The sequence below is a fragment of the Dipodomys merriami genome, unplaced genomic scaffold (assembly GCF_024711535.1).
Source record: "Dipodomys merriami isolate MVZ:Mamm:240054 unplaced genomic scaffold, mDipMer1.0.p SCAF_38, whole genome shotgun sequence".
Taxonomy (NCBI): domain Eukaryota; kingdom Metazoa; phylum Chordata; class Mammalia; order Rodentia; family Heteromyidae; genus Dipodomys; species Dipodomys merriami.
The window spans coordinates 5,190,402-5,218,334 of NW_027205381.1; the positions used below are offsets into that span (position 1 = coordinate 5,190,402).

General features: G+C 37.6%; 1 protein-coding gene across 3 annotated transcripts in view; it reads right to left on the minus strand.

Annotated features, from left to right (window-relative positions):
* Map3k2 (mitogen-activated protein kinase kinase kinase 2) overlaps positions 1 to 27,933 on the minus strand; it is a 72,633-nt gene that overhangs the window by 38,210 nt on the left and 6,490 nt on the right. Inside the window, exons 1-5 of one of the 3 annotated variants that reach the window (XM_069989451.1) lie at positions 18,132 to 18,237; positions 17,673 to 17,700; positions 5,133 to 5,201; positions 3,598 to 3,716; positions 1,583 to 1,623 (exon numbers count right to left, since the gene is read on the minus strand). In XM_069989451.1, the coding sequence (XP_069845552.1) occupies positions 1,583 to 1,623; positions 3,598 to 3,716; positions 5,133 to 5,139 (167 nt within the window). In that variant the 5' untranslated portion in view covers positions 5,140 to 5,201; positions 17,673 to 17,700; positions 18,132 to 18,237. Of the gene's footprint in view, positions 1 to 1,582; positions 1,624 to 3,597; positions 3,717 to 5,132; positions 5,512 to 17,672; positions 17,701 to 18,131; positions 18,238 to 27,933 lie in introns of those variants that run through there. The other 2 variants (XM_069989450.1, XM_069989452.1) reach the window with 2 other exon arrangements.

A 27,933-nucleotide genomic window follows, 5' to 3' on the forward strand; every position in this document is an offset into this window, starting at 1 on the left:
GCATAATAAGAATGCAATGAAACTGTTAAAAATAATAATGAAGCTGTTCTTTGGGATTTCTCAAATTTTGTTGTCTGTATCCTTACCAATTCAACATTTCTTTTAGCCCACAGATTATGTAAAAACATTTTAATATAGCTTACAGAAATTAAAATGAAATTAAAATATTTTCTTCCTATATCCCAAAGGATTTGCCTTGACTGGCTCAAATTAAAATATTTTCTTCCTATATCCCAAAGGATTTGCCTTGACTGGCTCAAACAGCATACAATAATTTGGGAGAGAAAGTACCATGTAGACTCCAAGCTGCACATAGGAGAGCTCTCATGTACTTTATTCACTTTATGTCCCAGGACCTAACATGTAATAAGTACTCAATAAACAGGGCTAAGTAACTAAAAAACTGGGAAAAACAGGCTGGGATGATGGCTCAGTGGTAAAGTGCTTGTCTTGCATGTATAAGGCCCTGGGTTCAATTCCTCAGTAACACATAAGTACAAAAAGTCGAATAAGTGGTGCTGTGGCTCAAGTGGTAGAGTGCTAGCCTTAGCTGAAGAGTTGAGAGACAGTACCTACGCCCAGAGTTCAGGCCCGATGACTGACCAAAAAAAAAAAAAAAAAAAAAAAAGATTGGGAAAATATCCATGAAGAATCTCAAATAGGGAAGTGGAGCAGACAACAGTTCTATGGTATGCTTATTATATTCCATTTTATTCAATACCTCTTCAAGTTATATGACTTGTATGCAATTTTAAGTCCTTAAGACTAAATTGTTATTATACCATATATAAGAAATTAAAATTAAATTCCATCTTCCTATTAGGTTTTGTTAGCTACTTTGTATCAACTAGCACTATCACCATCACCCAGCATCACCACTCCTGCACTAGGATAGAGATCCCCAAGGGTAAGGCCAGGTTAGCATCTCCACTAAATAATTTGCAGGTACCATTCCAACTCACTTTCCTCAACATTACTATCAAAACACATCATATCATTAATGAGTCTTGAGAGTAATCAAAACTATAAACACTAAGTCAATATACATAAATTCAGTGTCTAATAATTGTAAGAAATAATCCATTGAGGGCTGGGAAGGTGGCTCAGTGGTAGAGCACTTGCCTTGCATGCATGAAGCCCTGGGTTCGATTCCTCAGCACCACATAAGCAAAAAGAAAAAAAGCTGGAAGTGGCGTTGTGGCTCAAGTGGTAGAGCACTAGCCTTGAGCTGAAGAGCTGAGGGACAGTGCCCAGGCCCAGAGTTCAAGCCCCACAACCAGGACCCCCCCCCAAAAAAAAGAAAGAAAGAATCCATTGAGTAAGATATAAGTAAATGGTAAAATTTAAAGAGTGCATTAAGCACTGACCTTATGAATTCTTAATATTGCAAAGTAAAAACATCAATAATTTCTAATGATTAGCCCAAATTGTGACACATTGTTATCTAACATCTAACCATGTCACACTTTACAGAAGGACTGTTCCATTCTATAAAAGCCATGAAACCTTATTCAAATCTGGAGAGAACTTTGAGCAACCTGTACTAAATAACTTAATGGATAGGTAATATTTCTTTGATTACCTTTTTTCTCCTCTATGTTCAAATTTGACTCGGACATCATTCTGTAATGAAATGACAAATCAGTTACACAATCATTCAGTTATATATTTGAAAGTTCTAAACCATATTTTTCCTTACCCATTTATTTAATATACAGCAGAAAGGAAAGGGAGGTTTATTTTCAGTGCCAGCTTCTATCAATTTATATTGTCTGCCAAAAAGCTGGGTTGAGAATTATGTTGCAAAGTCAGGCTCAATGGGAAAAAAGCACAAAATCTATCAGTGAGGACACATCACAGGTACATATTTGCTGACCTTGCATAATGGAATATTGCATTCAACACAGTAGTCTTCCTTTATGTGTAGAGGGAGTATTTCAAGATCAAAATGATCTTTCTTCCCTTTCTTCCTGTCAACTTGAAAACTTTCTACTCTGCTCTAAGAAAGCACTTTAAAACTAATTTTTTGTATAATTCAATTGCCAGCATCAATACTCTTATGCTGTTGGGGCCACTATTATGTGCATTATTATTATGGATTAGTTGAAAACAAGTACTATAATATCATATTAGTTAATCTAAAATGGATCCCCAATTTCTATAATGGTGTGTAGCATATATATAGCAGTTTGGACAAATACAATGGACAGTATATACAATGGACAAAGGAATATACTTCAAGAGGATAGCAGTAAAAACCAGGAGAGTGTGAAATTTTATCCCAGTATTAAAAATGTCAGGAAATGTAAAAAAAAAAAAAATTTTTTTTTTGTTGGTCATGGGGCTTAGACTCTAGGCCTGGGCACTGTCCCTCAGCTCTTCAGCTCAAGGCTAGCGCTCTACCACTTGAGCCACAGAGTCACTTCCAGCTTTTTCTACTTATGTGGTACTGAGGAATTGAACCCAGGGCCTTATGAATGCAAGGCAATCACTGTTACCACTGAGCCACCTTCCCAGCCCAGGAAATGTAAAAATTTTTAAATGGTTCATTTCTAGAATTTTTTTTTTGGGGGGGGGGGTCCGGTCGTGGGCCTGAACTCTGAGCCTGGGCACTGTCCCTCAGCTCTTCAGCTCAAGGCTAACGCTCTACCACTTGAGCCACAGTGCCACTTCCAGCTTTTTCTACTTATGTGGTACTGAGGAATTGAACCCAGGGCCTTATGAATGCAAGGCAAGCACTGTTACCACTGAGCCACCTTCCCAGCCCAGGAAATGTAAAAATTTTTAAATGGTTCATTTCTAGAATTTTTTTTTTGGCGGGGGGGTCCGGTCGTGGGCCTGAACTCTGAGCCTGGGCACTGTCCCTCAGCTCTTCAGCTCAAGGCTAGCGCTCTACCACTTGAGCCACAGCGCCACTTCCGGCTTTTTTCTTTTTGCTGATGTAGTGCTGAGGAATCGAACCCAGGGCCTCAGGCATGCAAGGCAAGCGCTCTACCACCGAGCCACCTTCCCAGCCCCTCATTTCTAGAATTTTCCATTTGTTATTTTCAGACTTTGGCCAGCTATAGGTAACTGGAACTTTGGAAATTAAAATAATTTAAAATCGTTTATAAATATCCAGAACAGACTCATTTAGAAAAGAAGAAAAAAAACAAATTGCTTAAATGTTTAAATAGATAAAATACAAATATTAGTGAGCAGTTACAATATTCAATAAAATTCTAACATTTCAAAAAGTGTATACTAGTGCAGAAAAATGTATAAAATAGAAAATTTGGTTCAAACTATAAAATCTAAACACATTAAAAAAATCTGTAAGAGGGGTTGGGAATGTATGTGACTTAGTGGTAGAGTGCTTGTCTAGCATGAATCAAGCCGTGGGTTCCTCAGTACCACATATACAGAAAAGCCTGAAAGTGGTGCTGTAGATCAAGTGTTTGAGTGCTAGCCTTGAGCAAAAGAAGCTCAGGAACGGTGCCCAGGTCTTGAGTTCAAGCCCCAGGTCTGACAAAAAAAATTTTTTATAAAATCAGGTTAAAGAAAAATAATTCACAGACCAACTACATGTACTTGTTAAAATATTCTTGAAATATATACCTGCTTTTTTGGTGATGAAGATTTTGTTTTTCTACTTTCCTGTAAGGATAATGCTGGTCGACTGGCCTTATGAAGGACAGCCAAATCTTGCATGATTGAGTTCAAGGCTTGCTGATCATCTAGATATTTTTTAAAAGAACACAATACAGAACTGTAAATTCAACATATACTTATCATATATACCAAATAAAATTTATAATGGCTTTGAACCATGATCCTCAGCTAGGATTATAGGCATAAGCCACTAGCACTTAGCCTTCTATATATTTTTAAGCAATGACTCTTTTGTGCTTTGTTGCTTACTGTAAAGCATTATTAGAAAATAATAAAAATCAATTTGATTAGTATATAGCTCTGAGTTCAAGCAAAAGCAATAAAAATGACAAGTGGATAGGAGTTCGGTAAATGCATGTCCAATTTGGAAGTAGAAGTGTAATTTGTGTAAGTGATTAGACTGGAAAATCTGAACCAAAAAATATCATGATAAACAACTTACATATTTACCAAGTATACCCATACACTAAAAGTATATTTGCCCATAATTACATTAAAGAACAAAAGCCAAGTTAAGCTCTTTAGCCCACAATGTTATGTATGTGGTAGTAATTGCATTTATTTTCTTAAGCGAGTAGTAGAGAAAATGTGACAAAGACAAATTTTTGCAAATAAATGTAAGCCAAAAGGATAGACCCAATCTAAGTTTAACTGCTTAGCAGTTTATTCAGTCCATTTCCCCAAACCAGAATTAAATAGGCCATAGGCTCCATTTCTTTCTAATATCTCCCTGCCTAATCCCTTTCACAGGATGAAACCCTCAACATGAAGGAGAAAAGGTGGCAGCTAACCAAACAGAAAGCAAACAAAGATATACATTGTGTACACAAGTCCATTTCTATATGTTAGTCTCCCTTAAAATTAAATGTATAATACTACAAGATTGTCTTGAGTTGTCAACTATATTGTCCCTAAACATCAATGATATGTTATAGTACTCAGCTATAAAATATGATTTATTTCTTTCTGGCCATCAGGTGCTAAGCAAATCATAGTACATCTGGGTTCTGAATATTCCTTTTGTGTCCCGAAGAATATGCTCATTTCCAAAACTGCAACAATTCACATTAAAAGTGTTTTTTTTTTATTTTTTTTTAATTTTTTTTTTTATTTTTGCCGGTCATAGGGCCTGAACTCTGGGCTTGGGCGCTGTCCCTCAGCTCTTCAGCTCAAGGCTAGCGCTCTACCACTTGAGCCACAGCGCCACTTCCGGCTTTTTTCTTTTTGCTTATGTGGTGCTGAGGAATCGAACCCAGGGCCTTAGGCATGCAAGGCAAGAGCTCTACCACTGAGCCACCTTCCCAGCCCATTAAAAGTGTTTTAATTGAAAATCTACTTAGTAAATAAATAACTAATATTGCATAAGTTTGCTATATCACAAATTTTCTTCATGGAACAGTTTATCATAGCACATAATAACAATTTCTTCCCTTATCTTATCCTTTAATTATTACTGGAAAGTGCCTTTAGTTTGAACTCACCCATCATGGCAACCAGCTTGACAATGTGGAAATTAGAATAACTGTTCTTCCATCAGCATTCTTTATTACCTTGGAAGATAGAAAGACAAATACGATAGTAAGAACTAGGACAGACAGCCACAAAAATAAAAACTAATGTAAGTAACATGAATGAGAGATGTGTACACCATAAACACTTTACCCATTTGGGGGGAGGGGGGAGGGGAACACATATATTTTACTTAACATACCAAAATTCCAGACTCACAGAAGAAAAGCAGATGTTCTGCATAGGTCAGTGTTTGTAAAAACAGTTTAGGCACACTAAAGCCATTATTAGTCAACTCTCTTAAAACTAATTTCTCAAGTACTACTCAAAGGCTAACTTTGTAAGCAGGCCTTTTTAAGAATAAGCAGTCTAACCCATTATGTTAATCCTTTTCTATGTAAGTAGAAAAAACAACTTAATATACTAAGAAAACTAAGATAATTTTTAACTGTTACTGGGCATACAATATGTAATAAAAATTTGTATAGCAATAATAGTACAACAGATATTAATTGTACTATTGTTATAGACATTATTAGAATTTATATACTGTTACTATTAATCCAAACTACAGTTTATGAGTTTTAACATTCTTAATTGTACTACTCAGGCCAACCACTAAATAAGTAAAAAGTAAATTTTAGAAAATACAACAAACAAGTCGGGTGCTGGTGGCTCATTCCTGGAATCCTAACTACTAAGGAGGCTGAGATCTGAGGATTGCTGTTCAAAGCCAGCCCAGGCAGGAAAATACATGAGATTCTTATCTCCAAGTAATCACAGAAAAAGGTGGAAGTGGCACTATGGCTCAAGTAGTAGAGTGTTAGCCTTGAGCAAAAGGAGCTCAGGGACAGCACCCAGACCCAGAGTTGAAGCCCCAGAACAAGCAAAAGAAAAAAGAAGAAAAAGAAAAAAATATAACAAAGATGACAAGAAAATTAAAATACTAGAAAATGTCTATTTAGCAAAAAGGTAGTAAGAGAAATCAAGAAACAAGATATAGCATACATGGAAAATGCAGATGCAAATTTACCTTATGGGCAATTGTATGTAATATAAATGGGATAAACAAACTAATTAAAAGGCAGAGATTACTCAGATTAAAAATAATATGGTTCAACTATTTGCTATTTAAAGATACACATTTAGATTCAAAGATAAAATAGATTGTAAGTAAAAGGGTAGAAAAGGACACACTGATACAAACATGCCAACAGTTGCCAAAAGAAGACAAGAGGCCTGGCTAGTATTACATTCCATAGGTTATGATATAAAAATTATTAGTGACAATAGGCATTTTATAATGAAAAATGGTAGTTATCAAAAATATATAACAATTATAAACATATATGCACCAAATTAACAGTCTAAAAACACAGAAAGCAGCCAGGTGCCAGTGGCTCTTGCCTGTAATCCTAGCTACTCAGGAGGCTGAGATCTGAGAATCATGGTTCAAAGCCAGCCGGGGCAGGAAAATCCATGAGACTCTTATATCCAATAAACCACTAGAAAACCGAAATGGCACAGTGGCTCAAGCTGTAGAGCGCTCATCTTGAGATGAAGAGTGCAGGAACAGCACCCAAGCCCAGAGTTCAAGCCCCACAACTGACAAAAAGAAAAACAAAACAAAAATAAAGCATAAAAGATAGAACTTAAGAAGGAATCATGTTGCAGTTTCAATGTTGTATTTTCAATAATGGATAAAATAATACACAAAATCAATGAGCAAACACAATATTTGAACAACATGATAAACTATTAGCTTTAAGTCAGGTATGGAGCCAAGTACCATGCTATAATCCCAATACTTTTAAGAAGCTGAGGCAGAAGAACTGCAAAGTTCAAGGTGAGCTTACTCAGTTCAGTCAAACTGAGCTACACAGTGATAATGCCTCAAAAATAAATAAATGGATAAAAGTTACTGCACTTAATGAATATTATTATACAACATCCTCCAAACAGCAGAACACACATTTTGTACAAATGCATGTAGAAAAATTTCTGGGACAGAGCATGTGCTAGGCTAGACAATAAAATCTCAATAAATGGGCTAAAATCACCTGAAGGATGTTCCTTCAGGTTATCAGTTAACTGATAACAGTTACAGGTTCACTGCACTATGCAGTAAAATTAGAAACTAGTAACAGTAGGAAAACTGGAGAATTCAAAAATATGTAAAGCTAAACCACAGTCAAAAATAACAGTGTTAAAAGAAGTCGTAGGGAAATCAGAAAATACTTCAAGATAAATAAAAATGAAAGCAAACTGAAGTTTACTGTATGCATCTAAAGTAGAGATGAGATTTATAACTATAAATATCTATGTTAAGAAAACATGTAAGAGGGCCTGGGAAGGTGGCTCAGTGCTTGCCTTACATGTATGAGGCCCTGGGTTCGATTCCTCAGCACTACATTAAGCAGAAAAAGACAGATGTGGTGCTGTGGGGCTCAAGTGGTAGAGCACTAGCCGTGAGATGAAGAGTGGAGGGACAGCGACCAGGCCCAGAGTTCAGGCCCCATGACGGGACGGGACGGGACGGGACGGGACGGGACGGGACGGGACGGGACGGGACGGGACGGGACGGAGAGGAAAGAGGAGAGGAAAGAGGAGAGGAAAGGAGGAAAGAGGAGAGGAAAGAGGAGAGGAAAGAGGAGAGGAAAGAGGAGAGGAAAGAGGAGAGGAAAGAGGAGAGGAAAGAGGAGAGGAAAGAGGAGAGGAAAGAGGAGAGGAAAGAGGAGAGGAAAGAGGAGAGGAAAGAAAGAGGAGAGGAAAGAAAGAGGAGAGGAAAGAAAGAGGAGAGGAAAGAAAGAGGAGAGGAAAGAAAGAGGAGAGGAAAGAAAGAGGAGAGGAAAGAAAGAGGAGAGGAAAGAGGAGAGGAAAGAGGAGAGGAAAGAGGAGAGGAAAGAGGAGAGGAAAGAGGAGAGGAAAGAGGAGAGGAAAGAGGAAAGGAAAGAGGAAAGGAAAGAGGAAAGGAAAGAGGAAAGGAAAGAGGAAAGGAAAGAGGAAAGGAAAGAGGAAAGGAAAGAGGAAAGGAAAGAGGAAAGGAAAGAGGAAAGGAAAGAGGAAAGGAAAGAGGAAAGGAAAGAGGAAAGGAAAGAGGAAAGGAAAGAGGAAAGGAAAGAGGAAAGGAAAGAGGAAAGGAAAGAGGAAAGGAAAGAGGAAAGGAAAGAGGAAAGGAAAGAGGAAAGGAAAGGAAAGAGGAAAGGAAAGAGGAAAGGAAAGAGGAAAGGAAAGAGGAAAGGAAAGAGGAAAGGAAAGGAAAGGAAAGGAAAGGAAAGGAAAGGAAAGGAAAGGAAAGGAAAGGAAAGGAAAGGAAAGGAAAGGAAAGGAAAGGAAAGGAAAGGAAAGGAAAGGAAAGGAAAGGAAAGGAAAGGAAAGGAAAGGAAAGGAAAGGAAAGGATGTAAGAGAACTGGGCCTGTAATCCTGGCTACTAGGGGGAAAGAGGTAGGAAGTAGGAAGATTGCAGGCAGTACAAAGGAATGAAAATGAAAATCAAAATAAAGCAAAGAAGTTGGGGATGTGACTCAAGTGGTAAAACACCTGCCTAGCAAACATGAGACCCTGAGTTCTAACTCTAGTAACACACACACACAATGTAACTAACCACATTAATAGAAAAAAAAAGACAATTTTTAAAAAACTGTTTCAACAGAAAATGCACAGAACTCCTTTAACAATCAAAGCATAACAAATAGAAGGAACTATTCTTCAAGTTAATAAATGTTATCAATAAAAAAATCCTCAAGTAACATCATAGATAATGGTGAAATACTAGATAAGATTTACTCCCTCCAAGATCACAATTACTAAAGGCTATCTGTTCTAACTACCTGTATGTAATAAGTATTGTACTGAAAGTTTTAGTCAGAATCTAAGTCAAAATTAAAGAAACTATACCTGTTTGCAAGTGATATAATGCTGTATACAGAAAAACCTATGAAATTCATTTTAATACTACTAATACAAGTAAATTCAGAGGAATAACAGAATTCAACATCAGTGTTCAAACATTAGCTGTATCTCTTGTTTTGCTTTTATTTTTTAATCTTCAAGTGATTATACAAGAAAGTTACAATTTAGTATGTCCATTTATCTGTCAGTGCATCTTGATCAAAGTCATCTCTTCCATCACTCACCCATCCCCCATTTTGGTTATTATTTATTTTTAAATTAGTTGTATTCTATACATTAACCATACACATTCTGGAATGAAATTAAGAAATCACTATCAGCTGGGCGCCGATGGCTCACACCTGTAATCCTAGCTACTCAGGAGGCTGAGATCTGAGGATCACGGTTCAAAGCCAGCCCAGGCAGGAAAGACCATGAGACTCCTATCTCCAATAAAACCACTAGAAAACCGGAAGTGGCGCTGTAGCTCAAATTGTAGAGCGCCTGCCTTGAGCTGAAGAGCTGAGGGACAGCGCCCAGGCCCAGAGTTCAAGCCCCATAACCGACAAAAAAAAGAAAAGAAAAGAAAAGAAAGAAAGAAAAGAAATCACTATCATATACAGTAAGATCAAAGAGATTTAGTATTTAGAAATATATTTAAATAACAAATTTGTATCCTGAAAACTGCAAAACATTGTTGAAGAAAATTAAAGTAGACCTAAATTTACAGAAAGATGTTCTACGTTCGTGGGTGGGATTTTTTTTTTCTTTTTTTGTTGTGGTTGTGGGGCTTGAACTCTGGGTCTGGGTGCTGTCCCTCAACTCTTCAGCTCAAGGCTTGCACTCTACTACTTGAATCACAGTGCCACTTCCAGTTTTCTGGTGGTTTATTGGAGGTAAGAGTCTCCAGGACTTTTCTGCCTGAGCTGGCTTTGAACCGTAATCCTCAGATCTCAGCCTCCTGAGTAGCTAGGATTACAGGCGTGAGCCACTGGCCTGGCAGGAAGCAAATTTTTTTTTTGGGGGGGGGGGTCCAGTCGTGGGACCTGAACTCTAGAACTGGGCGCTGTCCTTCAGCTCTTCAGCTCAAGGCTAGAGCTCTACCTCTCTTGAGCCACAGCACCACTTCCGGCTTTTTTCTTTTTGCTTATGTAGTACTGAGGAATCGAACCCAGGGCCTCATGCATGCAAGGCAAGCGCTCTACCACTGAGCCACCTTCCCAGCCAGGAAGCAATTTTTTATTGTAGGTCATGGGGCTTGAACTCAGGATCTGGGCACTGTTCCTGAGCTTTTTCACTCAAATCTAGCTTCAGCCACAATGCCATTTCAGTTTTTTGGTAATTAACTGGAGATAAGAATCTCATAGACTTTTATGTTCAGGCTGGCTTCAAACTGCAATCTTTAGATATCAGCCTCCCTGAGTAGCTAGGATTAGAGGCATGAGCCATTGGCTGGGAAGTTTTCTTTAAGATAGCAATATTCCCACAATGATCTACAGATTCAGTACAATCTCTAGTAAAATTCCAATGGCTCCTCTTTATAGAAATGGAAAAGCTAAGTCCTCAAACTGATATGGAACTACAATTAGACCATTGATTGCCAAGAAAATTGGAGGATTCTCACTTCCTAACTTCAAAATTTACTACTATGTTATAGTAATCAAAATGGTGCCAATCTGCCATAAGGATAAAGCCCAATGGAATATAACTCAATAGTCAAGAAATAAATTCAAACATCTACAATCAACTGACAAAAGTGTCAAGACATCCACATACCAAAGCAAGAAGTTAGATCCCTATCTCACATTATAACACACAACAGTTAATTCAAACAGAACAAAGACCTAAATTTATTTGCCAATTCAATAAAAACTCTACAAGGGAATAGAGATGTGTAGCTTAATGATTTTAGCCATTAGCCAGTAATTTTTTGTTTGTTTTGTGGCATTGGAGTTGGAGCTTGGAGCTTTGCACTTAGTAGTAGATTCTCTACCCAAGCCATGTCTCTAGCACAGAGATTCTTAAATATGACACCGTAAGAATAGGCAATAGAAGAAAACAGTAGATTTCATCAAAACACAAAAATGTTATGCATCAACGGACATTGTCAAAATAGTAAGCAAACCAAGGCAACTCTTACAAGAGAAAATATTTACAAATTAAGAGTCTGATTAAGAGTCTAGCTCCCAGAACAAATAAATATTATAATGCAACAATGCAACAACCCAACCAAGAAAATGAGTGAAGGATTTCAAACACAGTTCTCCAAAAAAAGATATACAAATGACAAGTACTGCAGAAGAAGCTCAACATTATCTGTCATTAATAAAATGTAAAGCAAAACCACAATGATGCATTTCATACCCAGTAAGATAAAAATAGTAAGTGAAAATGTGGAGAAACAAGAACCATAAGTACTGTTCCCACTCCTACACATAACACCTGAAAAAAATTAAACATAAACTGCCGGGCACCAATGGCTCACACCTGTAATCCTAGCTTCTCAGAAGGCTGAGATTGTGGTTCAAAGCCAGCCCAGGCAAGAAAAGCTGTGAAACTCTTATCTCCAATAAACCCCCAGAAAACCGGAAGTGGTGCTGTGGCTCAAGTGATAGAGTGCTAGCCTTGAGCTGAAGAGCTAAGGGACAGTGCCTAGGCCCAGAGTTCAAGCCCCACAACCGACCAAAAAAAAAAAACCAAAACACAAAACACCCCCCAAAAAAACCTTAAAACTGTGATACAATATATTATATACAATATATAAATATATAAGTATAAAATATAATATACAAATATATATTTATGTTATATACTGTATTACATATAATATGTTATATGCTATATATAATAGACTATATACCATTATATAATGTGTACTATGCATATACATAGTATGTAGTATATTCTACATACAGTATATATATTGTAAACTACATAGTAGTATATATACTATGTAGTATTATACATAGTGTATCACATTAGTTTTAAGAGGTCAAATGGGCAAACCAAAATGTCCACCAATCGATGGGTAAATATTATGTGACATAGCCATACAACGGGATATAATTCAGTCATTATTACTCAGCTCTTCAACCTATGACTTCCTATCACACTGAACTTTCTTCGTAAATAGCAGGAGGATGGAAGAAGGCAAGGAGGAAGAGAGGAAAGAAATAACAGAAGTAGACCTTTTTTTTTTGGTCGGTCGTGGGGCCTGGGTGCTGTCAGCTCTTCAGCTCAAGGCTAGTGCTCTACCACTAGAGCCACAGTGCCAGTTCTGGCTTTTTCTGCTTATGTGGTACTGAGGAATCAAACCCAGGGCCTCATGCATGGGAGGCAAGAGCTCTACCACTGAGTCACCTTCCCAGCCCAAAAGTAGACCATTTTTGCTCATCTAAAAGAGCAACCGCCTGAGGACCTATAAGCCACTACAGCTACCTACAGAAATTCAGGTTCAATTATTATCAAAGAAGATGATTTTCCAACAGCTCCAAATCTAAGTTTCAGTGTTACAATTTTCCATTTTCAAAAGTTATGAACTAATTCAAATGTCTACAAAAATGCTTTTTTAGCTGGGCACTGTTGGCTCACGCCTGTAATCCTAGCTACTCAGGAGGCTGAGATCTGAGGATTGCAGTTCAAAGCTAACCCAGGCAGGAAAGCCCCCATTAGACTCTTATCTCCAATTAATAACTCAAGAACCAGAAGTGGTACTGTGGCTCAACTGGTATAGCACTAGCCTTGAGTGCAAAGAGACTCAGCGACAGCACCCAGGCCCTGAGTTCAAGTCCCACAACTGACCAAAAAAAAAAAGGGGGGAGGTGTTGTTGATATTACCACCTTGCAACCACTTACCTACCTAGGTAGTAACTGTAGTAACTCTACAACAGAATGGCAGATACACAATTTGACAAAAATTCAACATTACAACAGGTTTGACTTGGTCGTTTGTGTCCTATCTCAGCCTTCAAGTGTTGAGATCAGCCTTCAAGTGCTGAGATTATAGACATGTGTCACTACATCTGGCTTTAATTCCTTTTTAGTTGTAAAATATTTCTGAAATGCCAAATAACATACTTGCTAGTAGATTCTCTACCTGAGCCATGCCTCTAGCCCAGAACTAAAACAAGAAAAATAATATATATCAATACATGAAATATGACACAAACATGAAAACACTCCTATCATCACCTAGCCAAGTACTTTTTCTAGAAGTAACCACAATTTTATCTCAGTTTTTATGACTTTTTTGGGGTGTTTTTATGATGAAGTCTGACCATGTAGACTGGATTGGCTTTAAACTAACTATTATAATCCAGGCTATTCTCCTGCCTCTGCCTCAGGATTGATAGGATTACAGGTGTGCACCACCATATCTATTTCGTGTTTAGGGCTTTTTATTCTGTTTCTTTTGGAAGGGGGGGAGAAGTGCTATGAATTTAGCTCAGGGCCCTGTACATGACATGTTAAGCAGGTATTACACTACTGAGCTACATCCACACCCTGTTTTTAGTCAAGGCAAGTATAGGACTAAACTTTAATTGAGAACTAAATTTTAGTCTAAGCACTTGATCTCCCAAGAAATGTTTAAGGGGCAAATAGGAAATATAACTTATTCAATGCCATAAAGCTGAACAGGTTATTTCTGATTTCTTGCTTTCTGCAATACCATATTTGGTTCAACTTTTGGAGAAATAGCATAGGAAATCTTCCTACCATACATAGAACATAGACAAAGCTACAGTGAATTGAGAAGGTTTCACTTGACGTATTTTCAACTTCAAATTTGAAATTCTCACTTGAATTTTTCAAAGTTTTAACTTAAGGGCTGAACATAGTGATACACAGCTATAATCCCAGCTACTCAGGAAGTAGCGATCAGGAGGATCTTACTTCAAGGCCAGCCAAGATACAACATTAGCAACTCATCTTAAGCAAGGGGGAGAAGCATAGGTAGGAAGGAGGTCTGTGGTCCCAAGTTGTTCTCTGGGCAAACCAGGAAATCCTAAGAAGTAACTAAAGCCAAAAAAAGGGCTAGGAGGAGGGGGAGAGGCATGGATTAAATGTCGAGGAACTGTGTAGTAAGAATGAAGACCTAAATTAAAATGTTTAAGATAAAATTTGACTAACTTGAGAAGTACTCTATAACTAAAATATTATCTACTACATAGATCAGTAATATTCCTTTTAGGAAAAGCTAGACATCTCCCTGCCAATAGTTAAATAAATATAGATCAAATGGAAATGGCTCAAGCCTGCATTCTATTTTATAACTACAGTTCATTTAACCAATATTCTAAGATCAAAATGGTCAAGACTGAAAAAACTATGAAATTGAGTCTATTCAATTTAAGATGAGTAAGGTAAGAAGTCTGCCATATGTATTACATCTGTAACTGAAAGATCTTATCCCACACAACAGATTATTTTCACTTTTTAAAACTGTACTACAGTTACTACACATATAAGTAATCTATATTTCCAATTCACTGCCAGACCTTCTCAGTAATTATTTTGTCAGAATTACCCTCTCCTAAAAGCATACATACATTTGACTCTAATTTTATTCTTTTTTTTTTTTTTTTTTTTTGCTGGTCCTGAGGTTTGAATTTGGGATGTGCTCAAGGCTAGCATTCTACCACTTGAGCCACAGCTCCACTTTCTGATGGTTAATTGGAGAAAAGAATCCCATGTACTCTCCTGCCCAGGCTGGCTTTGAACTTAGATCTTCAGATCTCTCAGCCTCCTGAGTAGCTAGAATTACAAGTGTTATTTCACCCCTTTCCCTTCTTTTCTTCCCTCCTTTTCCTTTTGTTCTTTTGCCTTTTTGTTTTGTTTTGCAGGGGGAGGGGAAGGAATACCATACCTTTTTTTTTTTTTTTTGGTCGGTTGTGGGGCTTGAACTCCGTGCCTGGGTGCTGTCCCTCAGCTCTTCAGCTCAAGGCTAGCACTCTACCACTTGAGCCACAGTACCACTTCTGGCTTTTTTCTGCTTATGTGGTGCTGAGGAATTGAACTAAGTGCCTCATGCATGTAAGGCAAACATTCTACCACTAAGCCATCTTCCAGCCCCAATTCCTCATGCTATTTTTTTTTTATTGTGAAAATACTGTACAGGGTTACAATTACATGGGCAAGATAATGAGTACATTTCTTATCAAGCATTGTAGCCTCCTCCTTTGTTTCCCCTTCCCATCCCTTCCCATCCTCCCCCGGCCCCCCCACCCAATCCTCCCCGCTACCACCCCCCCCCCCCCGCACCAAATTTGTAAAGTTCATTTTTCGACATAACGACTTGTACATCTCATTGTTGCAATGGGTCCACCTGTATCCCTATTTAAACGATTTGTTTTTTTCCCCTTCCCCTCCACAAATTATACCGACATCAAATACAGTGAAAGCAGGGGTTATACTGTGGGGGAGAAGGTCTGGCAGTGAATTGGAAATATAGATTACTTATATGTGTAGCAACTGTAGCACAGTTTTAAAAAGTGAAAATAATCTGTTCTGTGGGACAAGACCTTTCAGTTACAGATGTAATACATATGGCAGACTTCTTACCTTACTCATCTTAAATTGAATAGACTCAATTTCATAATTTTTTCAGTCTTGACCATTTTGATCTTAGAATATTGGTTAAATGAACTGTAGTTTTTTTCTTTCAGGTCCACAACCGGGACTTGAATTAGGTACCTGACATTTTTTTGCTAGTGCTCTACCAACTGAGGCATGCCTCCAACCTTTTAAAATGCAAAGTATATGTTATATTGAGAAAAAAATTCACAATACAATAATGCTGACAATATTCTCATTTGTAAGTAAAGATGAATGGAATAGCATAGAAGATCCACAAATAAAACTACACACCTCAGCCAATTAATTTTTAACAAAGGAGTAAAAAAAAATGTACAATGGAGAAAAAAATAGTCTTTTTACAAATCGTGCTGGGAAAGTTGGTTATTCACATGCAGGAGTCTGAAACTAGACCTTTCACCCTGTACAAAAAGTAACTCCAGGTAGATCAAGGTCCTCAAAATAAGATTTATAATTAAATCTACTATAGAAAAATGTAGCAGAAACACTGGAAGAATTGACAAGTAGGGGACTGGGAAGGTGGCTCAGTGGTAGAGCGCTTGCCTTGCATGCATGAGGCCCTGGGTTGGATTCCTCCAACACCACATAAACAGAAAAGGCCAGAAGTGGCACTGTGGCTCAAGTGGTAGAATGCTAGCCTTGAGCTGAAGAGTTGAGGGACAGCGCCCAGACTATATGAAATTAGAGAGTTTCTGCACAGCAAAAGAAACAACCACCAGAATCAAGAGACAACCCAGAGTATGGGAGAAGATATTCACTAGCTATTAAATACAAGAAAGAGTAATATCCAAAATATATAAAGAATTTAAAAAAATGATCAGCAAGAAAACAAGTAATTATTTCAACAAATGAACAAAAAGAAATTTCTCCCAAAGAGAAATGCAAGTGGCTAGTAGATGCATTTAAAATAAATTTTCATCCTTAGCCATAAAGGAAATGCAATGCAAAACCACAGAGATTCCATCACACTCCAGTCAGAGTTAATAGCCATCAATAAAACAAAAAGCAAATGCCAAATGCTGGAGAGGATGTAAAGAAAGAGAATCCCTCATAAACTGTTGATCGGAATGTTAACTAGTGCAACCTCTGTGGAAATCAATACAGATTCCCCAAAAGCCTAAAAATAGATCTTCTTGTGACCTTGCCATTCCACTACTGGTCATTTATCTGAAGGAGAGTAAATTAGTACACCAGAAAGACACCTGCATCTCTACATTTATCCCAACACTGTTTGTACACAATAGTCAAAGGAAAGAATCAACCAAGGTGCTCAACAATAGATGAATGTATAAAGAAGTGCAGTATATATACACTATCAAATATTATACTGCCATAAAGAAAATGAAATTATGTCATTTATAGGAAAAATAGATGCATAGAGGGCATCCTACTATGTGAGATCAGCAGAAGCGAGCTCAAGCCAAGTTTGGAAAACAAAATACCTTATGTCTTCACTTTTACATGGAATCTAGACCTAAAAGACATTCATGTCTTTATTCATTATGGACATGCACAGTACCTAAGTATAAATATCAATATAAATAACGCTAAGAGAATAAGAAAGTAAAGCTAAGGGATTGCAGAAGCAAAAGGAAGAATGGAAAAAGAAAGAGGGTGAATAACTGTGTAACATACTCCAAGTATACAACAAAACAACATAAAGTAACTGGGAAAATACCGGTGATCAATAGGGGGATAAGTACGAAGAGAAATAGACTGTGGGTGGGTGAGGACCAGTAAGAAATTGGTGTCTCTGTGGGAAAAACAAAAAAGACTGAATATTGCTGAAATAGACTTATTTCCAAGTATGAAAACAGGACAAGGAAAACTGTTGGTGACACTATTTATTAGAAGGAAGGGTTCAGAAAGTGTTACATAAAGGGTGAAATTGATTGGATACAATGTAAACATATACAGACACATAACAATGAGGAAACCCTTAGCCAGGTGACCAATGTCAACATAAACAGTTAAGACATGTTGACAGAATGTATCACTAATATAATGTGATAAAATGGCACTTTACCTTTGTGTTCTTTCCTAAAACGTATAACCTAAAATAAGTAGAAAACCATAAAATAATGAGAAAACCATTGCAAACATGAAATGAGTAAGACTGCCTATGAAATATCTGATCAATACTCCTCAAAATAAATGTAATGTGAGATTGAAATGGGGAAAGATGAAAAACCACAATGAATGGTCTTGACAGAGTAAAACAGTAGATAACAAAAATCTATAAATTCCACTAGGAGTAGTTTGTCTAATTAGGAGCAACAAACTAGCTATGAATTTAATGGGGAAAGAGGAGAGAAGAAAAAGGAAAGAGGGCGAGGGTGTGTGCAGAGAAAGAGAGAACAAGGCAATAACTAAGGTAGATGGGCTTTCTCCAAATATCTAGCTTGCAGGGAAACTATAGGCACATACAAAGGAGACTCAAGAGGACCAGGAACAAAGTAAAAATTAAGGCACACTTGGAAATTACCTTAAATTTATGTTCTCCAATTGAAATCTACTCGTCAGAAGATGGCTGAAGCCTTAAAACTTGAAGTATTTTACAGCAATCAATCATTAATCACTCAGTTATGAAGTCTCAAGGCAACCCATAGGAATTCTAGCTTTAAAGAAAAACAGGAAAACAAACCAAAGTATCTCAGCAAAACCAGCTGCCAGGTAAACATGGAAAATAAGCATATTATACAGATCAAGAAGAAATTAGTTAATGTTTTTAATTCAGGAAGAAATCAGACTCCAGGATTGCGATATTATCAAATATATCTAGTCCTAAAACATCATTTAAAGTTTGAGGTGATGGAAATCTGTTTTATTCTCACAACTCAATATTGTTCCCATGGCTTGACCCATTGACTAGTCTACCAGGGGATCTTCCTGAAATTCTCCAACCCAGTTTCCAGCTCAGAGTCTTAATCTAAATGTGAAAGCCCACTTCCCCACTCTCTCAGATGATGGCACCTGAGAGACTTGCTCAAACAATAGGCTCCTGACCAGAACCAGAACCTTGAGAAACTCACTGAACCCTTGAGCTACTTGGGACCCTGCCCTCCACCCAATACCTCCTACTTCCTGACTCTCCTCACATCGTGGTGTCCCCCTCTTCAACTTTCCATTAAAGTTGACCTGGTCTATTGAGGTGGTTTTCTGTTCTTTCTTTCTTCTATACCCTCATGACTCAGTTTCCTAACATGAGGCACATAAGAAAAAGAGTATACCCATACTGAATAAGTAGTTATTGGCCAGGTGTCAGCAGCTCACACCTATAATCTTAGCTACTCAGAAGACTGAGATCTGAGGATCATGGTTCAAAGCCAGCCCTGGCAATAAAGTCTGTGAGGTTCTCTTTTTTATTTTGTTGATTGGTTGTGGAGCTTGAACTTGGGGCCTGGGTGCTGTCCCTGAGCTCTTTTGTTCAAGGTTGGTTCTCTACCACTTTAAGCCACCGTGCCACTTCTGGTTTTCTGGTGGTTAACTGGAGATAAGAGTCTCACAGTCTAGAGCTGGCTTTGAACATAAGAGCTCACAAATGGCATCCAGGCCCTAAGTTCAAGCCTATGAATGACAAATAAACAAACAAACAAACCAAAGGAGATGTAACAATGTTAGCTTGGGAACTGTCATAGTGAAGTAAGGAGGTCAGGTCTGGTCGGTGCCATATTGGCCACATGGCAGATCATAGGGTCTGGCATCTTGTCTTCATGCTGGAGGAGGGAAACACCCTCACCCATCACCTGCCTCCCAGGTGATGAATGTGCCCAGATCCCTGGAGGCAGGGGCAGGCACCAATTCAGCTTTCCATCGGAGTTGAAATAGCTTGTTGGTATTGTTTTTGTTCTTTCTTTCCTCTCTGGCCTGTTTCCTAACCATGTTAAGTATATTTGGGGGCTGCAGGCCTTTGTAACAACTAGCTGCCTGCAGCCTGCTAACTTGCTAACTGTATAATAAAGACTCCAATATTCTATCTTCCAAAATGTGGCTTTTGGGATAATTCACTTTACAATGGACTTTACAACTTCAGGGCGGAGGCGGGGGGGGGGGGGGGGGGGTGTTAGTGAGGGGGAGGGGAGAACTGAGGGAGGTGGAGGAGAGAAGGAATAGTGGGAGAACAACAAAGGAGGGGGTAACAATGCTCAACAAGAAATGTACTCATTACCTTACTCATGTAACAGTAACTCCTCAGTACAGCTTCTTTACAATAAAGTAGAATTAAAAAAAAAAAAAAAATGAGACCAGAGAACAAAGACCAGAGGTGGTCATGGGCCGAACCTTAAGCCAGAAACTAGCATATGCAGGGGCATGTGCTACCAAACTACAGCAGCTCATGGAACCCAAGCACAGTCTTCCATTAAACAGGGGCAGTCACAAGCTGACTGTGTACAAGACACTTTGCCACAGAACAGGTTTAAATCAGTTACAAGTGGCATAGGAATGAAAAGCAAATTGCCAGCAACCGGCAACAAAAGTTTAAGCTTCAGAAGCCACACCACAGCCAGGAAGCCAGAAGCTGCAAAAAGTCAGGGGGCGAAGGGGAGGGTAGGGAGTGAAACAGGACAGGTTACCAGGACAACAGTGTGGGAAATAGGTGCTGAGCTAGACAAAAAACTGACACCATCAGGTAGTAGCTGTAGGTCCCCCATAGGAAGTACTGGGGGGAGGGGTAGAAACCTGGCACTTGTGGGGGGCACAATACCATTACTAAGGCAGCTAAAAAAGTCCTGCACAACCCAGTAGATAGAGAGAGGCATTAGCACAAAACAGATATCAAGGCTCCCTGATTCCTCAAACTATAGAGACAGAAGCAACCAGCTTAAACTCTTGAGGCCCTTTCCCCATGTAAGGTCTTTTGAGGAAAGCAAAGCCTGCCACACTTGGCCTAAAATTATGCAACCTGTAGATAAGGGTGTATGAGTGTGTGTGTGTGTGTGTAAGAGAGAGAGAGAGAGAGAGAGAGAGAGAGAGAGAGAGAGAGAGAGAGAGAGAGAGAGAGAGGACACCCAGGAATTTATAACATCTATTAATATAAATCATTTTGTCTTCCTTCTTGTACTGCTCAACTATTTTGAGTGTCATACTTGTTTAACTCTAATAGTTTCTCTCATGGAAATACCTGATGGAAAAGGGGTCATTTACCTTTTAATTTCATGATTCTAAAATAAATCTGTTCTCCCATTTAAACTTTGAGTTTGTTTTACTGCACATACGCTTACACACACATAGGAAAATTATAGCAAAAAATATGTAAGATAGGTTCCATGGTTTCCCTTATTTGCACTAACTAGCATACATCTAGGATAATTTTACCAGACAAGTAGAAAAGGTCAAAAACTATGCACATACAACCATATTAGATGGTGCTAAGCAAAATGAATCCCAAAATAGGGACACAAGAGATTTCTTTGTTGTTGCTATTGTTTTTAAAGTACTTGCAATGTACTATGTGATTTCTTTTGTTTCTTTTGTATGTTCTTTCCCATAATATAACCCCTATTTTCACTGTATTTGATTCCAGTACCATGCATCTTGTATATACATTTTTCTAATTTGGGGAGGAGAAAGGAAATACTGAAACAAGAATACAAGTTGAGGGGCTGGGAAGGTGGCTCAGTGGTAGAGCGCTTGCCTTGCATGCATGAGGCCCTGGGTTTGATTCCTCAGCCCCACATAAGCAAAAAGAAAAAAGCCGGAAGTGGCGCTGTGGCTCAAGTGGTAGAGTACTAGCCTTGAGCTGAAGAGCACAGGGACAGCGCCCAGGCCCAGAGTTCAAGCCCCATGACCAGACCAAAAACAAAAAATTTAAAAAAAAAAAAAAAGAATACAAGTTGACCCGTTGTAACAATGAGATGTACAAGACACTAAGTTGAAAATGAACTTTACAACTTCTGGTGGGGGTGGGGTGTTGGGGAAGTGGGGAGAAAAGGGATGGTAGGGGAAAAACAAGGGAAGGGGTAACAATGCTAGAGAGGAAATGTACTCATTACCTTACTCCTGTAACTTTAACCCCTCTGTACAGTATCTTTACAATTAAAAATATATGTATTTTTAAATTATGTAAGAAAATTTAAAAAATTATATAAATAACAAAAAGTTTCATCAAGAACAATGCAAACTAGGCAACAGAGTAGCATCTTTGAAGAAAAAATAAAAACCTAGATCCTAGAAACATATTTTTCAAAAATAAAGAACACCATTGGACACTGATGGCTCATGCCTATAATCTTAGCTACTCAGGAGGCTGAGATCTGAGGATCAAGGTTCAAAGCCAGTCTAGGCAGGCAAATGAGACTCTTATCTCCAATACCCACTCAGAAAACCGGAAGTGGCACTGTGGTTCAAGTGGTAGAGTGCTAGCCTTGAGCTGTAGAGCTCAAGGACAGCACCCAGGCCCAGAGTTCAAGCCTTTTTTTTTTTTTTAAAGGGGGGGGCAAATCATGTCATATGAAATGAAAATAGAAGAAGCTATATCATCCCAGGCTTGTTTTAAATGCTGAATACCACACATACACACAATACAAACATTAATAGAGATGAATGTTGTTTCCCTTCTCACAAAAAATTAAGAGTTAAAGGCATATTAAACTTGGGAAAATTCTGACTTTGGTCCTTTTTAGGTATTACAAGGCAAAAAAAATATTTTTAATTTGTGACATTCCTTCTTACTCATCTACTTCTTGAATTCTCAGTGGATCATGAGCCTTACAAAAATAAAAACACCAAATATAATGGTAAGGAGCCTAGACTGGAGAACCAAACTGCTTGGGTATGAAATTTGCATCTGCTACTTACCAGGTATATAACTTTAGACAAATGACTTAATATCTCTTTTCTTAGTTTTTTTATGTGTCCAGTTGGAGATTTATGGTATAACCTCCACATGTGCTATGGTAAATTAAACAAGTTAGTATTTATAAAGTGCTTAGAAAAAGCTTGGCACAGAGTCATATCATGTAAATGGTTGTTTGTTAAGCAGCATTAAGTTGGTATACCAGTATATTTGAATGTCCTCAAAAAAGTGTATTGAAAACTTAATCCCCAGTGCAAGTGTTTACAGGTGGGTAATTTGATAGGTGCTTATGCCATGAAGGCTCTATCCTCATCAAGAGATCAATAATAAAAGGGCCTGAAGTAATAAAGTCAATCTCTTGCTCTGTATGTAAGTCATATAATGCTACCTACCACATAATGACATAGAAAGCTCTCACCAGATACAACCTCTTAGCCTGAACTTCCCAATATCTAGAAATTGAAAGAACAAATCTATGTTCTTTATAAACGTGCAATATATGGTATTTCATTATAGAATCACAAAACAAAGCCATATATATTTAGGAGACTCAGCCTTTTTTTTTTTTTTTTTTAGTTCTTAAACTCATTGGGAGTGCTCAGGAATTCAAGTATCTATAAACCTTAAATTTTCTACATTTTATGAGATTATCATAACAGGAGAAAGGTAGCTCTTAAATCCTACTCCTAACAAATTTAAGATTATAAAATACTCTCAAAGCACTTTAGGCTGATACATAAAGTATATAAATTTTGTTCCTAGGAATTTATATCAGACAACTACACAACAGCAACAAATCATAATTGGTTTACCAAAAACATTACTCAATGTGTTTCCTTGTGTGTAAAATAGAGATGGCAACTATATCTACTTCATATAAGAATTAAAGGAATTATTATTTGTAACATCTAAAATATCAGAGCATAATGAACAGACATGCAGAAAGCCAACAACAATTAAGTCCAGCATTTTAACTAAATCTTGGTCAGGGTCCCCTCATACAAACTATTGTCTTGTTTCTCATTTATTTGTTCCATAAATATCTAAAATATACATACTGTACACTAATACCCCCCCAATCACCTGAATATAAAAATAGCAGGTGGAGCATGGCTCCAAGTTGTAAAAGCACTTGCCTAAGTATAAGGTTTTAGAATAGATCCTCAGTACCATACACACATTCCACTAAATTCCATTAGTCTTTCCAAATTGTTGTGCTTTCCAAAGCTTAAAAAGTAAACAATACCTACACCTTAATACTGGTATAATAAAATGGTAATGGGTTACTATCCAAATAGGTTTATGGTGAATATACTTATGCTTTGCTGGTAGAATTTTAACACTTTTGTGAAAATCCTAACTTCCAAATAACATCATGGTAATGGCTCAATGAGGACTCAGAAATCAAGATATGTTGCCAAAAACTTTAAGTTCCAACAAAAACTCCAAAATTAATCAATTCTCACCAAATCCATTTCCACAATCCTCTTCAATTTATGCTTTGTGAAAAGGTTGGTTATGTGTTCTGGCTGTTTTCATTCTAAGCTCTCAAAGACAGGAGACATTACTTACATATTTTCTGCAGCACCGAGACACTTTGCATAGAGCTAGCCCATTAACAAATATCTCAAATTTTCTTCTTGTTACAACCATGGCATAAACTTTTTTTCCCCAACAAAGACTTGTAAGAGCCTACTTCCTGGGCCTTGATTTCTGCTATCCCTTACTGTCCATATACCCCTCTTCTTTTTAGTGAGCCTTGCTATTAACATTCATCTCCAAACAATTTATTCAAAAAATTGTTCCCAATTAACTTTACTGCCTCTCTGAGCACTTAGTATCCCTCTCATTTCTTGTCATGGTCTTTCACTATTTGTTATTTATTTATCTATTTATGGCTTGCTTTCATTAAGCTAGGTTGACATCAAGTCCTGCTTCACTCCTGTTAGATTAACAGTAACACTACCATCATACTTAAATGTAGCTTCATTTTTTAATATTATCTTCCTACTTAAAATTTTGCACTTACTATGAATTTTTAGTATACTTTTATGCTGTTACATATTGCAGTAAAATATTTCTATGGTACTTAGTATAAGTATATATCTCATACTTATTATTTTTGGTGGGGTGAGATAGTGGTGGTGGTGGTCATAGGGCTTGAATCTGGGCATGGGCACTGTCCCTGAGCATTTCAGCTCAAGGCAAGCACTCTACCACTTAAGCCACAGCTGCACTTCGAGTTTTCTAGTGGTTTACTGGGTAAGAGTCTCACGGACTTTCCTGCCTGGGCTGGCTTTGAACCATGATCCTCAGATCTCAGCCTCCTGAGTAGCTAGGATTATAGGCGTGAGCCACCATTATCTGGCTTCAGACTTATTTTTATATATATAGGAAAAACACAGATTCCAGATTGCTAAAGATAGTTCAGGTTTATTTTTGTAAAATCAAGATAATTAGAATACAAGCAAAACTACTTTATTGGGGCTACATGTAAAATACTATATAGATTTAATGTATAATAAAACAATGCTCAGGGCAAAGTATAAGCATATCTGTGAAACCATCAGCACAATACATGACCAGGATAATTTTGTGCGTGCCAGTAATGGGGCTTTGTGATCTTGCTTGGCTCTTCATTTAAGGCTGGTGCTGTACTACTTGAGCTCCACTTCTGGCTTTTTGCTGGTTAAATGGAGATAAGAGACTCACAGACTTTTCTTTTTGTACTGGCTTCAAACCAAAATCCTTTTATCTCAGCCCCCTGAATAGCCAGGATTACAGCATGAGCCACCAATACCTGGCATGACTAGAATAAGTAATAACCATGATGATTATTAAAAGTCTCCTTTCACACTGAAAAGTATCTTAGCTTGGCTAATATATTATATAATCACCCTGATATACCTGTCTCCCTCATCAAAATGAAGCTCTATCTTAATCTACAATGACTGATTTGTCTATTTATCTTCAGTGCTAAAAATAGGGAAGGTAGCCAAACATTTTGATTATATTTATGGGAATAACTAAAATAAGATTGCAATTTGCTTAGCTGTTGATACTTTTGACATCCCTTAAGACTGTCAATAACTGTTGAGTGAACTTTAAAAGTAAAATAGTAAGCCTGGAGCCAGTGGCTCATGCCTGTAATCCTAGCTACTAAGGAGGATGAAATCTGAGCATCAAGGTTCAAAGCCAACTGGGGAAGGAAAATCTGTAAGATTCTTATCTCTAATAAACTATTCAGAAAAAGCTGGACGTGGTGCTGTGGCTCAAGTGGTAGAGTGCTAGCCTGGAACACAAAGAGGCTTAGGGATAGCAACTTGGCCCTGAGTTCAAGTTCCAGACCAGCAAAAAATAAAAAGTAAAATAGAAAAAAGTAAAATAGTAGCCAGACAGACATAGTGGCACACACCTGTAAATCCCAGCCTAAGGAGACTGAGGGAGGAGCATTTCAAGTCCAAAAGGTCCCCCACTTGTGGCAAAAGTATTTCCAAAAATGTATTTTTCTAGTGTTGGTTCTCCATTTATAACATGAAAATTCAGTTTTCTGTTCTTTTCAAGGTTACAATGCTTACGACCTTAGATTTTATTACTAAGCTTTACTATAAGTAATTCTGATTTCTATCTTTCAAAAATATGTACAAAGACAGTCCAATGCAAGGCATCTGGCTATAAAATATTGTTAAGCAACAGACTGTACCTGTCCTCCTTCTAAATAATATCCCCAACAAATCTTCCCCAATCTGTTGTCATGTTAACAACCTCTCAAGCAAGAAAATTCAAGCCTCTCTGGCCTCTCTGCTATTTTCGATTAAGTTATGGGCCTTACAGAATCACAGCCTAGTTTTGTTTTTAAAGACAAGTCTTTAAGAAATGACCTAGGGCAACCTCACTTTGACAAATTGAGAAATCTGAAAGTCAGCTGTATAGTACTTATATACTGTATGTGAAGCCCTGGATTTGATTCCTAGCACTGGAGAAAACAAACCTTGAAATTATTCTGTTATAGTCTGCTTCTAATTAACAACAGACTTAAGACTACACTCAAGTTTCCTACCTGTCTAGCCTGTAATAGGATAGTCCCACAATACTTTGTTCTTTTAATATAATACGAAAATGTGATTAATGTCTCCTGATTCAATCTGAAGAGAAAAAGATTAATGTCATGATTTATATGATGGCTCTGATGGGTTTTGTATTCAGTTACACCCCTTTTATTGTCTTATATTAAGGGATTTCTTTATGACATTTCCATATACATACATAATGTACTTTGATCATATTTATCCCCTCTATTACCTTCTTATCTGCTGCTCCCCCACCTTCCTAGTATTCCATTTTTATATTTTCATGACCTTGGTTATTTTGTTTCCCCTTAGCTTCCACAACTGAGAGAAAAATGTGATACTTGTCTTAGTGAGAGACTGGATTATTCCCCTTAACATAGTAATCTCCAGTTCTATTCACCCAACTCTTTCTTATTGTACCATATGTCATGTAATTACTACATCAAACAGTATTTACAAAATTTCTAAGGTGCTCAGACACTAAGAAACCAAGTAAAAAGTAGTCTTATTATTGAGAAAACTCTACTTTTAGAAATGATATGACTTGGGGCTGGAAAGGTGGCTCAGTGGTAGAGCACTTGCCTTGCATGCATGAGGCCCTGGGTTCAATTCCTCAGCACCACATAAGCAAAAAGAAAAAAGCTGGAAGTGGCGCTGTGGCTCAGGTGGTAGAGCGCTAGCCTTGAGCAGAAGAGCTGAGGAACAGTGCCCAGGCCTAGAGTTCAGGCCCCATGACCGGACCCCAAAAAAAAAAAAGATATGACTTTAATTCAACTGCGGTCAAATATAAGGCTATATGGCTAAATTCTAATGACCTAACCCCAAGCCACTTAATAATCTTTCCCTCAAATGATAAAAGGTAAATTAGTTATATGCTCTAAGATTGGGTGCAAATATTATATCCAGCTAAGGGTTGGAATGTTTTACTCTGAGAATTGGGGATTATCATTTATAGCCTATTTAGAATTGAGTCTAAAACTTAGTAAGAATCACATTAAAAATTCCTACTGTTTATTCAAGAAATGTCATCATCTGTTCTCTAAAAATACATACAAAATTTTCTCAAATTATTTCTCCTTGAGTGGACACAATTTAGTCACAGCAAACCAATTTGTGTTTGTTCCTACTAAAAAGTATAGTGCATATAAATGCCTCACTCGGGCATATTAAAGTATTAATCATAACTCATTAAGTAAGGATAAAATAGGAATAGTATAATAATACCTCAATGGGGGGGGGGGGGTAAGTGATACTAGATCAACCCCCAGAAGACTCCAGTGCACACATTCCCATAGAGAATGCTGCATGTAATGAGAACATGTGAGCAACATCATGAAATAGCAAGCAGACTAAGAACTCTTGCTTCAAATGCAAGAGTCACAGAAAACTCAGACTCAGGTAACTCTGAGAAAGATCCCTTA